Source organism: Lontra canadensis, unplaced genomic scaffold (assembly GCF_010015895.1).
Source record: "Lontra canadensis isolate GAN:19392208 unplaced genomic scaffold, GSC_riverotter_1.0 scaffold117, whole genome shotgun sequence".
Classification (NCBI taxonomy): Eukaryota; Metazoa; Chordata; class Mammalia; order Carnivora; family Mustelidae; genus Lontra; species Lontra canadensis.
In genome coordinates, this window is record NW_022631111.1 from 4,035,542 (window position 1) to 4,047,447 (window position 11,906).

At 40.8% G+C, this 11,906-nt stretch overlaps 1 protein-coding gene across 2 annotated transcripts; it reads left to right on the forward strand.

Moving 5' to 3' along the window:
* Positions 1-1,312: 1,312 nt before the first annotated feature.
* TSN (translin) lies at positions 1,313-9,870 on the forward strand. 2 transcript variants are annotated; one of them, XM_032840884.1, is made up of 6 exons: positions 1,324-1,515; positions 2,695-2,788; positions 3,710-3,806; positions 5,798-5,913; positions 6,604-6,683; positions 7,679-9,870. In XM_032840884.1, the coding sequence occupies exons 1-6, from the start codon at positions 1,450-1,452 to the stop codon at positions 7,910-7,912; spliced, it is 687 nt and encodes a 228-aa protein (XP_032696775.1). In that variant the 5' UTR covers positions 1,324-1,449; the 3' UTR covers positions 7,913-9,870. The 2 variants fall into 2 exon arrangements, with proteins under 2 accessions (XP_032696777.1, XP_032696775.1); XM_032840886.1 differs by lacking the exon at positions 6,604-6,683 and having other exon boundaries at positions 1,313-1,515; positions 7,679-7,752.
* Positions 9,871-11,906: the final 2,036 nt, after the last annotated feature.

Consider the following 11,906-nt stretch of genomic DNA (forward strand, 5'->3'; position numbering starts at 1 on the left):
GAACTCTTGAATTGGAAAAAAGGACCAGTCCAGGGACTCATGGGTGGCTCAGTCGGTTGAGCCTCGGACTCTTGATTTCCCTTGGGGGCATGGTTTCTGGATCCCGGACTCTGCCTGAGAATTTCTTTCCTTCTCCTTTTGCCCCCTCCCCTTGCTCCCTCCTGCTCTCTCTCCTTAAAATAAATAAATAAACAAATCTTAAACAAACAAACAAACAAACAAAGAACCCGGACTGGTCCGGAAGAAACTGTTTCACAATCCATTGCTCCCCAAGTCAACGGAACCATGGGCTTCCCAATCATCAGACCCTTGGCTGTAGACTTTCTTTAGACCAACAGTTAATAATGCAAACCAAGAATAGCATCGTTTGTCAAGAATAATAGAAACAGACATCAGTGTGTAACCAAAAGCGGCCTAACCCTTAGACTGTTAGTTTAAATTTACACTTTTTTTTCTTTTACTAAAGTCATGTGGTTCTTCCCCCTTCAAAAAACAATCCCTTCCTTTCGCCTTTGCAGAAGGAACACTTTTTTGGAGTCTATTCTCCACTTTTTTGGAGTCTATTGCTGGAGTCTGTTCTCACCGAACTGCAAACCTTTGATCTCACTCATTTGGCTCTCGTGGTGTCTACTTTCAGGCTGACACAACGTGCACACACACATTTCTATTTGTACGGTAGATGTATGCAATAATGTCTCTGCACGGACAAGAAATCATTACGGCGCTTGCCTCAAGAGGAACTGGGATAAGGAGGTGTTAGTTGAGTGGAAGAGAAACTTCCCACCAGACACGCTTAAAAAAGTCATGAAATTTAAATAGGTTATATACAGTCTACAAGGAAAACGTTAAAATTGCGCCCGCAATCCATCCCCTACTCTCACGGTCCCACACACTTTAATTTCCCGTGTACTTTTTGCAAATAGGAATGCACTGTTTTCCTGTTTCCTCACGAAGACTGCAATCTCTCCGCATTTTTCCGCACCTGGCTCTTTATGCATGTTTTTCAGCACTGAAACACCTCTACCCACCGTCCTACTCAGCGTAAACCAAATACGTAAACTTAAGAGCCCCGCTCGCTTGCACCACCTCCAAGCCGGCCCTGCCTCCTCCGTGCCCCGTGGGACCCTCCTCCCCACTCCTTGGGCTGTTTCCAGCGATGCCTGTCCGAAATAGCCTCAGATGGAAGCCCCGCCCACTTCCTTCCATCCTGCCTCTCGGGTGCACGCGTCGGCTCTGGATGCGGAGGGCGACACATCAGGCAGCACGGCGGACAGCCCGGCATGCTGCGCGCCGCGGACCTCGGAGGACCCCAGCGACGTCCGTAGCGTAGGGCCCAGTGGACGCGGCTGCGGCGGCGGCGGGTGTTGCGACTGACTTCGCTGGTGGTCTCTGAAACGCTTTTCCGCGGCCACACTCGCCGCACTGGCTTCCTGTTGTGCAGCCGGCGCCATGTCTGTGAGCGAGATCTTCGTGGAGCTGCAGGGCTTTTTGGCTGCCGAGCAGGACATCCGAGAGGCGAGCCCCCTCTCTTCCCCTCCCCTTTCCCTTTCCTTGCTTGCTGGGCCGTATAGCTCGGCCTTACTCTCGCTCTGTCTGGAGCGGTGGGGAAGCCTCCGGGGGTGGGTTGCTTCCCCACTTGCTTCAGCTTAGGGAATGTTCCTCTCCTTCCCGCGATTCTGCTGCCTGGTCCTGATTCTCCATGTTCGAGTCTCGGCTCAGCATCGCCAACCTCGTTTGAGTGTCAGTCTTCCTCCTTTTCGGCGCTTATTTCTGTCCAAGGCTCAGTTAGCCCCGGGGACTCAAGACAACACGCGTCTCACGTGGTTATTGTTGTTGGCTTAAAAGCACGTGGGGCCTCTTCTCTTTAGAACTCTCCTATAGTTTCTTATTCCGCATAGAATAATAACCTAGACCCTACTGTGGCCCACAGGTGTCTCCTCCCCTCACCCTATCTCATTTTACGCCATCTTCCGTTGTGTATTATGTTCAGTTTACTTCCCTTAAATTCCTCTAGTTCCGCCTATAGTTTCTTGCCTCAGGACTTCTGCATGTACTCTCTGCTTTCCCTGGAATTCGTATCTTTTCTTTCTCTTCCTGGTTATCACGTATTCATATCCTTGATCTCAGAGTCTGAAAGATTCTTTTCTTGCCGTGTTTTTTAGTAGTGCATTTACATAAACAAAAAAACTGCGATCCGTATTTTTTAAACGCCTGTCTTTCCCCATTATGCGGGATGGAAAGGACTGTCCAGTTGGGTACCCAGTATTTACACAATGCTTTGCACATAAGTATGCTCAGTGAATATTTGTAAAATGATTGAAAACACACACTCTTTGTATTGTATTGCATCCTTCTTTTTACAAATTGCATTCAGATACTTTATCTCTTTTAACATTTATAGTGTTCCAGTGTGTTGTTTCTGTTAGGTCGTGATTATCCTTTGAAGGCTACATGAGAAATCTCAGGCTTTTTAGTAACCTCCTGAAGCTCTCAAAGAGGAAGGAAGTGGCAAAGTCAGGATTCAAACCTGGATATTTTCTGCACAGCTTCAGTCCTTGTAAAGATTGTCGGGAGTTTTGAATGTGTTTGAAGGTGTCATAGTTATTCAGTCTATACTATCTAATGTATATGATTTGAGGTTCTGATAATAACTATGTTGAGTTTATCTGTTACTTTGATTTTTGCTTTCTCTAGGAAATCCGAAAAGTTGTACAGAGTTTAGAACAAACAGCTCGAGAGATCTTAACTCTACTGCAAGGGGTCCATCAGGGTGCTGGTTTTCAGGACAGTAAGTTCTTTTGATTTTGAAAGGTTTTTAAAAATCGAATTTGTCAGTTATTCAAAGAGTTATTTGAAGAATTAATTTAAAGAGTTAATTTCCATTTAGAAAACATTTCCAGTCTGTCATTTTATTAAGAACAATGTCCCTCTCATATTTTATGGTGAGTAAAAATTGGATAAGTAGGTGAGTTTAGCATTTTGTGTGTTTACAGAATTCTATGTGTTATGATGTGATAATGTAATTACAATGTGGTAATTGTAGTAGTTTTGTAGCTCTCTTTTAAACCCAGTTTTTCATTCATTGAATATGGTTTAATATGCATTTTAGTTTAGAAATGGCCAGTGTAATGTATTTACAGTCAGCCCCTTCAATGGAGATTGGATAAGTTTTAAACATGGAACCTTTATTGTAAGATGTAGCCAGCACAACTGAAAGAGCTAGAATATATTTTCAGTCAGAGAATGATATTATAGTATAATGTATGAGTGTCAGAGGCAAGTCATTTTTCTCAGTGGTATGGAGTTGGTCAGTGAGATGGAGATAAAGCTTCTTTTTGACCAAATACAGGAGCTAGAAGCTGTCCAATTTTAGGAGTCCTTTAAGGACTGACTAGGAATAGCAGCTGCTACTTGGCCTTTAAGGATGACATTATTTAGGACAGCTTTCTGATTTGTCTGCTAAAGTATTCCCTTTCAGCAAATTTTTGTCTATTTTTCAGTGTTGGTAAATCAATCAGGACATTAAAGGTGAGATTTTGAGAGCCAAGTTGAAAAGTAGAGATGCATACCCTTCATTGGGTCATGAGATTATTTTTTTTTAAAGTTGATTTATTTCAAAATAGATTGTGTAGATTATTAAGGAAGAACTGTATTTGAAATTTGGTAAACCTTTCATTATTGTTATGCTTGATTATCTTTTTGTGATCAGTTCCAAAGAGGTGTTTGAAAGCTCGAGAACATTTTGGTACAGTAAAAACACATCTAACATCTTTGAAGACCAAGTTCCCTGCAGAACAGTATTACAGGTTTGTAAGAAAAAATAGAATTATTTTGTAATGTTAAGTAAAAGTAAAGGCAGGAGAAAAATTGTATGCACTGAGTGATTTGCTTAGAACTAGGTGAAGACTCCTCTATGTAAAAGACGCAATGAAAAAGGGTCAAACTATTAATAGTGGTGGTATTTTAATGGTGACAAATTTGGTGATTTTATTTTTTTTCTCCCTTTGAGAATTTTCCTAAGGAACATGTATAATTTTTGCAATGAAAAGGGAATGAAAATGAAAATATTTATTGTATGAAGATCAATTAAAGATTTTTTTTAGTATATGTAAGTTACTTGTGAAATTGGGTGAATCACGTTTATGCTGCTAAAGTTGTGGGATTAGGTGGCAATATATACATGCACTGAGTATTATCTCAGAGTTTGAGTTTTACTGCTGAGTAGCATGTTTAGTTAATATTTTATGCTCTGTTGAATCTATAACACCATTAATTTTAAGAGTCACCATTATTTTATGTACCACTAGGGAAGAAAATTTGTTGCCACTCATAATTGTGAAATTTATAGATTGTAAAATGCATCCTAATTTCACAGATGTTAAACTGGAAAAAGCTGCATCTGGGTATTGATGAAATATGATGAATAAGAACCTAGAGTCTTTACTTGAGTTTGTTTTCCTAGTGGAAAACATGCTCCCTAGTGAAAAAGATGTTCTGTTAAGACGTATGTGGGCAAAAAACAACGTGTATATGGGAAGTGGATAATACAACTTCACAGGATAATTTAAGGCAGGGGTTGGCAAACTACCTGTGGCCCACTGCCTCTCGGGGCTAAGAACTGCTTATATTTTAGAGGGTTGTTAAAAACAACAACAACAACAAAAACCCAAACTAACAACACCCAAATAAGAATGTGTGATGGAGACTGGATGTGGTTCACAAAGCCTAAAATATTACCGTCTGACCTTTCACAGAAAAAGTTTGGCGACCCCTGCTGTAAGGTAATAAGGGATGTATAGAGACGTTGAACAATAGAATTGACAGGATCTTGAGAGATAATACAGTTTGGAGGTCACACAGAGGCTGACCTCTGGGTGATTTGGCCCTTAGAAGATTTTGTTTGACTTGAATTGTATTGAAAATTTTTTTGAATTTGCCATCTTTGAAATTTAGGAGGCATAGTGTTAATATCTGAAGTTAGTATCTGGGGTTGTAAAATTATGTATGCTTTTTTTGGGCTTCTAGCTCAGTTTAACTGCAATATCCTGAAAGTTTAAGTCTGTTGGTTTAGTGATTGCAGTGGTAGTTATTTCTTACATGTGTGAGCCAGGATTTTCTTGATAACGCTACATGCAAATCACAGTGTGAGAATAAGTTAGGTGTTGAAGTTGATGTACATACAGTTGCAGTTCTCATCTATCTGTGTTTCTAATTTTAATTTTTCTCAGAGCAGTATCATTGTTCTTACTGATGAAACTTCTAAAATACAGTTGTTCTTGTCATACCTAATCTTAAATTATAAATATTAATATATTCATTGAAGTTGGATCATGTTTCCCATTTATTAAACTTCTGATGTTAATTATTATAAATTTTATAAATAATAATTGTTACGGGGCACCTGGGTGGCTCAGTGGGTTAAGCCTCTGCCTTTGGCTCAGGTCATGGTCTCGGTTCTGGGTTTGAGCCCTGCATCAGGCTCTCTGCTCAGCAGGGATCCTGCTTCCCCCCTCTCTCTCTGCCTGCCTCTGCCTACTTGTGATCTCTGTCTGTCACAGAAATAAATAAAATCTTTAAAAAAAAATAAATGTTACAAATTTGAACTTGTAAAACTTCTACTGGCTTTATCTGATATATTCAAGTGTCATATTGTTCTCACACATTTCATACGTTGGGGCCTCACATAGCGTTTACTTGAAAAAGTATTCTATTTCTAAAATGTTTGACTGTAATTGTACTAAATTTATCTTTGTTAAGGTCCCTAATCCCTCAACCTAATGAGCTTATATCCATGCAGATTTCATGAGCACTGGAGGTTTGTGTTGCAACGTTTGGTCTTCCTGGCGGCATTTGTTGTGTACTTGGAATCAGAAACACTAGTGACTCGAGAAGCAGTTACAGAAATTCTTGGCAGTAAGTATCTTCATTCGCGTTGGTCTGCAGGACCAGGCATGGTAGCTTAATTTTGGTTGGGGGGTAGCTCTTGCTTGTACTTTCTATTTCTTAAATGGGAACTAAATGGAAAACTCATAATTTGGAAACAAAAAAGTAAAAACGTGTGGTGGCTTGCTTTTTGCACTCGACTGTTTCGTTTAGTTCGTAAAATTTAGTTTTTAAAAAATCCAGGCCCACAGAAAGTTGAAAGAATAGCATAGTGAATACTGTATGCACTGCACTTAGATTTCCTGCTTGCTGTTATTTTGCCATGTCTTTCAGTCCTCTCGCTCTGTGTGCATGTAGTATTTGTGTACATGGGTGGATCATGTGAAAGCCACTTGTAGTATCACAGCTTATGCTTTAAATGTTGCGGCATGCATTGTCCAAAAATAAAGGTACTCTCTGATACGACTCGGTAACATTCTTGGTGGTGTTACTTTTTGAGAGAAGAATGAAAGGAAAAATTGCAGGCTAAAGAGCTCAGAAGTCCACAATGAGGACTAGTTGCCAACAGTATGAACCCAATTGTAAAGGATTCTTTTTCTTTTCCTTTCATTGAGACAAATTATATGTGTGCATATATATTTGTATATATAGTAATTTATATTTTTAGGTTCAGGTTTTGTTCACATCATGACCTTATTTTTACTTTGGTATATTTTTTAGTTGAGCCAGATCGGGAGAAAGGATTTCATCTGGATGTAGAAGATTATCTCTCAGGAGTTCTAATTCTTGCCAGTGAATTGGTAAGAAGCTTAGTGATTTGCCATTTTCTTTTTTTTTTTTTAATATTTTATTTTATTGTTAAGTGGGCTCCATGCTTGCTATGGGGCTTGAACTCAGTATCCCAAGACCAAGAGTCACATGCTACACCAACTGAGCCAGCCAGGCGCCCCTGCCATTTGCTTTTTTGATCTTCCCACTTCACTGTCAGTTTTTAAAATGGGCACAAAAATTCAGGGAGTCTTTTCTAAGCCTTCTTTTGGCCACCAGTTCGTCATTGTGCACTGTGTGTATTATGTTTTGCTAGTCATCAGAGAAAGGCCAGTTCAAACAGTGTGCTAGCTGTGCATACTTACCAATGTGTGAATTCTTAGAAGATGGTAATACTTCTTCCTTTCAAAGCATTGGCAAGAATGCCTATATTCCTAGTAACTGTGTAAATACATATACTTGCTTTGGAGAACAGTTTAACTATATAAGTATATATTTTTTTGCCCGTATTCCCTTTATGTCACTGGAGAAATTGTCCTATGAAAATAATTCTAAAGAACAAAAGCTGTGGGGCACCTGGGTAGCTCAGTGGGTTAAGCCTCTGCCTTCGGCTCAGGTCATGATCCCAGGGTCCTGGGGTCGAGCCCCACATCGGGCTCTCTGCTCAGCAGGGAGCCTGCTTCCCTTCCTCTCTCTCTCTGCCTGCCTCTCTGCCTACTTGTGATCTCTGTCTGTCAAATAAATAAATAAAATCTTTAAACAAACAAACAAACAAACAAAAGCTGTTATGAAGGTGTCTGCCGTAGCCTTTGTTCATAATGATGAAAACTTGACCAGAGAAACTCCAACAGAAGGGGAATGATTTCTTAAGTCGTGAAGTAACTGTAATATTAAACAACTGTCAAAATGTAATTACAAAGACCATGTGGAAAAGTGTGCCCTTGAGGGTCTTTTAGTTGTGATTGGGAGGGAGATGTGCTAAAAGAGGCCATTTGTAATGTATCCCCATTTGCCTTCCCTCCTGTAGTCCAGGCTGTCTGTCAACAGTGTGACTGCGGGAGACTACTCCCGGCCCCTCCACATCTCCACCTTCATCAATGAGCTGGATTCTGGCTTCCGCCTTCTCAACCTGAAAAACGACTCCCTGAGGAAGCGCTATGATGGCTTGAAGTACGATGTAAAGAAAGTAGAGGAGGTGGTCTATGATCTCTCCATCCGAGGCTTCAATAAGGAGACAGCAGCGGCTTGTGCAGAGAAATAGGAGGCCCTCCTCGTGCCTGGCCCTGCTGACTTCAGTGGTTGCCAGTGAGGGTGAGCCCAGTGCCTCTCAAGGTAGTTAGGATTGCCCCGTTGCTAAACACCGCGCTTTATTTTCTTAACCAGTGTGTGGTGTAAGTATCAAAATTGAAACACATTTTGGGGGGTAAAAAAGATAGCCTTTACAAGGACAGATTTTCTTTGTTGTTTCAGTGAATATGCTCTGTAATTCTGTGTATTTCAGTTCTGTCAAAAAGTGTAAATGTCAGTCTCTTGGTAAAGTCCTTTTCTTGCTTACCCTGATGCTGTTGATGTACTGATTGAGGAGTTTATTGTCTTGTGTTCCTTCCAGAAGTGATCCTTGGTGTTTTCTATATCCAAATTAGCCATCCACTCCCAGGTGTAGCCTGGATACAGTATAAACATAGGTAATTTAAAAGGATGGTTGCCAAGCAAAGGGCAACTTATTTTATATTTCCCTTCCTTATTTTAAGCCTCATAAGTAAATCAGATGTTGAATTTTTTTTGCAAGGGAGTTACAGCCCCAGGGTCTCTCTCACTGCCATCAAAATGTAAAAGATAAAATTGCAAAGTCAAGTTCAACAGATTATTTTGGGATGTTTTTGTATTAGGGGATTGAATAACATCTTATCATTTAGCTCTATTTACCAGGTGTAGAGTAGGGCTTAGTGTTTTACAACACCTCTGTTTTCTGATGTTGCCTTAACATTCTGCTCTTGCAGCAACTTAAAAATCGTTTTCACACACATCTTGAACTAACACTTCATATGAATATATTTTTAAGCTATGAAACCTTTTTCCTAGCAGCCAGCTAGACTGTCTGGTCTGAGACTATAAAGCCACCCAGTCAAGTAAATTAGCAATACCCCGACTGGTACGTTCAGAGAGCAAAACTGCTGTGCTTTGTCTGGAAAAAAAGAGAAAACTTGGATTAAAAAAGAAGCTCTGCTGATTTGTTAGTGTTTTTTAGAGTAAGCAGTTTCCGATTGTTGGCAGCTGTCCCAGCAGTCAGGTTTTAGATTTACAGTTTTGGGCAAGTCACATGAACCTTGTTGGCACCTACCTCCCCCTCCTTGTTTTCAGGTAGTGCTAAGAATACTTGCCATGGAATTTTTGCTGTTGAATTGAAATGGTTTAAAATGGTGACTTAACCCATAGTTTTTTGGAGCTCAGTGAAAGGAAGGTGCTAGTGTTTCCAGAAAAATAGGAAGTATTTGGAAGTATCATCCTCTCACGCCTGATAGCAGGTTAAGCTTTCTGTTTGTGCAGTAGAATATTTGGCATTCCCTCTCAGAGCCATGGTCAGGCCAAGTTAAGAACTGACCAAATTTTCCATCCTGAGGAAAGAAGTAGAAACGAAGCATAAATTGCTTTGCATTTTTGGGTTTTAGAACAATTTTCTTGACTGTTTCTGTAGGAGAGTTTGTAGAAAGAAGAAAGGTGTTGAGAAGTTTGAAGTGCCTAGGGTGGTCATCTAAAATGTGCAGTAGTAGCACTGCCTGGGTTGAGCATGAAAGGCTTATCCACATGATCAAACATTTGCAGTAAGCTTGGTAATAGTTTTCTTCTATGTGGAGAATAAGTTCTAAAGGTGTTTTGAGGCTGAAGAAGACCAGGGGTGATAAGCACATACTGCTGTGTAATAATAGTTAAAATTATCAAAAGACACCAAACACTCAGAGTTAAATTAAAAGTATTGTAATTGAACGTATTGAAAAGCCTCAACTCTGGTTTTTTAATACACCAGAATTGTTCTTTTCAGTCTTAGAGAACTGAACAGCTTAGAGAGAGTAGAGATGAATTAGTGGATGTTTTCTTTATAAATTTATTTATAAGAAGAGAACCCATCAATACTTCATAAGATTTGCCCTGTCTTAAACTTGAATAATAATATTGGTAACGCTTAAGAGAATTTAATAAAGAACGAAAGCTTCTTTGGCAGTGTTCCGAGTCATTTACTTAAATACACAGCTGAAGAGATGAGGTGGACCTGCTGGATGCCGCGGGCGCACTTCGCAACGTGTACCCCAAGATCACGGCTTTCTCGGTTCTTGGTCTGGACTGGACTGCCCTCGCCGGGTGGGGTGTCATCGCATGCCTGACTCCAAGCCTGAGGACGTGTCCTATAATGAAATCATAGAATATGTGGTCCTTTGCGTCTTAACACTTAGCACAGTGTTTTTAAGTTTACCCGTGCCGCAGCATGTATTGGTAGTTTGTTCCTTCTTCCTGAGTGGTAGTTCTTTGTATGGGTATTCCGCATTTAACCAGTCATCACATGAGGAAGGCTTACATTTCATCATGTTGCTTTGAGCATCCTATGCAAAGCTTGTGCGTGGGAGGGCTTTTCCATTTCTTCTGTATAGATACCTAAGCGTCTGTGGTAAAAATGATGATTTTATGTTTAGCCTTTGAAGAGACCCTCAACCTGTTTTCCCTTCTGCAATCGAGGGGCTCCTTACTATGAGTTAAAATTCAAGTCAGTACTAGACAAGGTGTTATACAATGTCATTGCTAAATACTTTGTGAACAGTTGCTGTAGGAATTTAGGTATAATCTGAGTCAGTTCATGAAAGAGGTAGGATTTAGATAAGCATGAAACTAGGAGGAAATCATTTCTTAGGGGCACAGAATTGAAACTAGAGCAGAAATGGTAGAGGCATACCTTGGAAATACTGTGGATTCAGTTCCAGACCACTGCAATAAAGTGGATATTTCAATAAAGCAAGTCAAGCGAATTTTTTCCCAGTGCCTATAAAAGTTAGGTTTATGCTGTACTGTAGTCTGTTAAACCTGCAATAGTATAATGTCTAAAAAAATACATACCTTAATTGTAAAAAATACTCTCTTGCTAAAAATGCTGTCATCTGAGCTTTTGGTGAATTGTGATCCTTGATCACGGATGACCATAACAAATATGAAAAAGTTTGATACAATGTGAGAATTACTGAAATGTGGCAGAGAGGAAGTGAACAAATGCTCTTGGGAAAATAGGGTCGACAGAATGGCTCAACACAGGGTTGCCACAGACCTTCAGTCTGTAAAGAATGAATGCAGTATCTATGCAGTTAAGACGAGGTATGCTTGTGTTAATTGAATAGGGACAGGGATGTTGCACACTTGATTGCAGGAGACAGTCTGGTAATGTCGGACTGTTAGGTTTAGAAAAGCCTGAATTGAGAGGTTAAGGAATTTGGATTTTGAATGATAGGCACTGGGGTGGGGGCTGTATGGTTTCTTCCTTTTTTTTTTTTTTTTTTGAAGTGGGGTGGGAGCAGCTTTGGAGTCGGACACCCACAGTTTTGAATCCTGGCTGTCATGTTGACTAATAGAAAAGACCAAAGGCAGGGAGACCTGTGAGGAGGTGCTTGCTGTCTCTGAGGTTGTAAAGGTCAGCTTGGGTGGCTGGTGTTGGGCCTGACCAGATGCAGGTGCAGTGCACTGTAAAGGAAGAAGGAGTCAACTTGGGGTTGGGGGAGGAGGAGCAGGGGGTTGCTGTGGACTGAATGTGTGAGTCCCTTCACATCCATACAATGAAGCCTAATCCCTAATTGGATGGCACTGGTTGGGGGGCCTGGGGAAGGCGATTAGGTCATGAGGGTGGAGTCCTCATGAATGGGATTAGTGCCCGAATGAAAAGGACTCAGATTTCTTCCTGCTTCCATCATAGGAGGACAGAACCCAGAGAAGTGGTCTGTGAGCCAAGAAGTGGGCCCTCTGGGGCGTCTGGGTGGCTCGTTCCTTAAGGGTCTGCCTTCAGCTCCAGTCATAATCCTGAGGTGGTGGGATTGAACCCTGCATCAGGCTCCCTGCTTGGCTGGAAGCCTGCTTCTCCCTCTCCTCCCCCTGCTTATAATAATAATAAGTAATAATAATAAACAAATAGAAAAAAAAGTGGGCCCTCACCAGACACTGAATCAGCTGACCCCTTGATCGACTTGATCACGGACCTGTTGTTGAAGCCACCCAGTCAGTGG

Coding starts and splice junctions, on each gene's coding strand:
- TSN (XM_032840884.1), top strand. CDS start 1,450: ATGTCTGTGAGCGAGATCTTCGTGGAGCTGCAGGGCTTTTTGGCTGCC. Junction 1,516..2,694: donor CCGAGCAGGACATCCGAGAG/GCGAGCCCCCTC, acceptor TGCTTTCTCTAG/GAAATCCGAAAAGTTGTACA. Junction 2,789..3,709: donor GGGTGCTGGTTTTCAGGACA/GTAAGTTCTTTT, acceptor TTTTGTGATCAG/TTCCAAAGAGGTGTTTGAAA.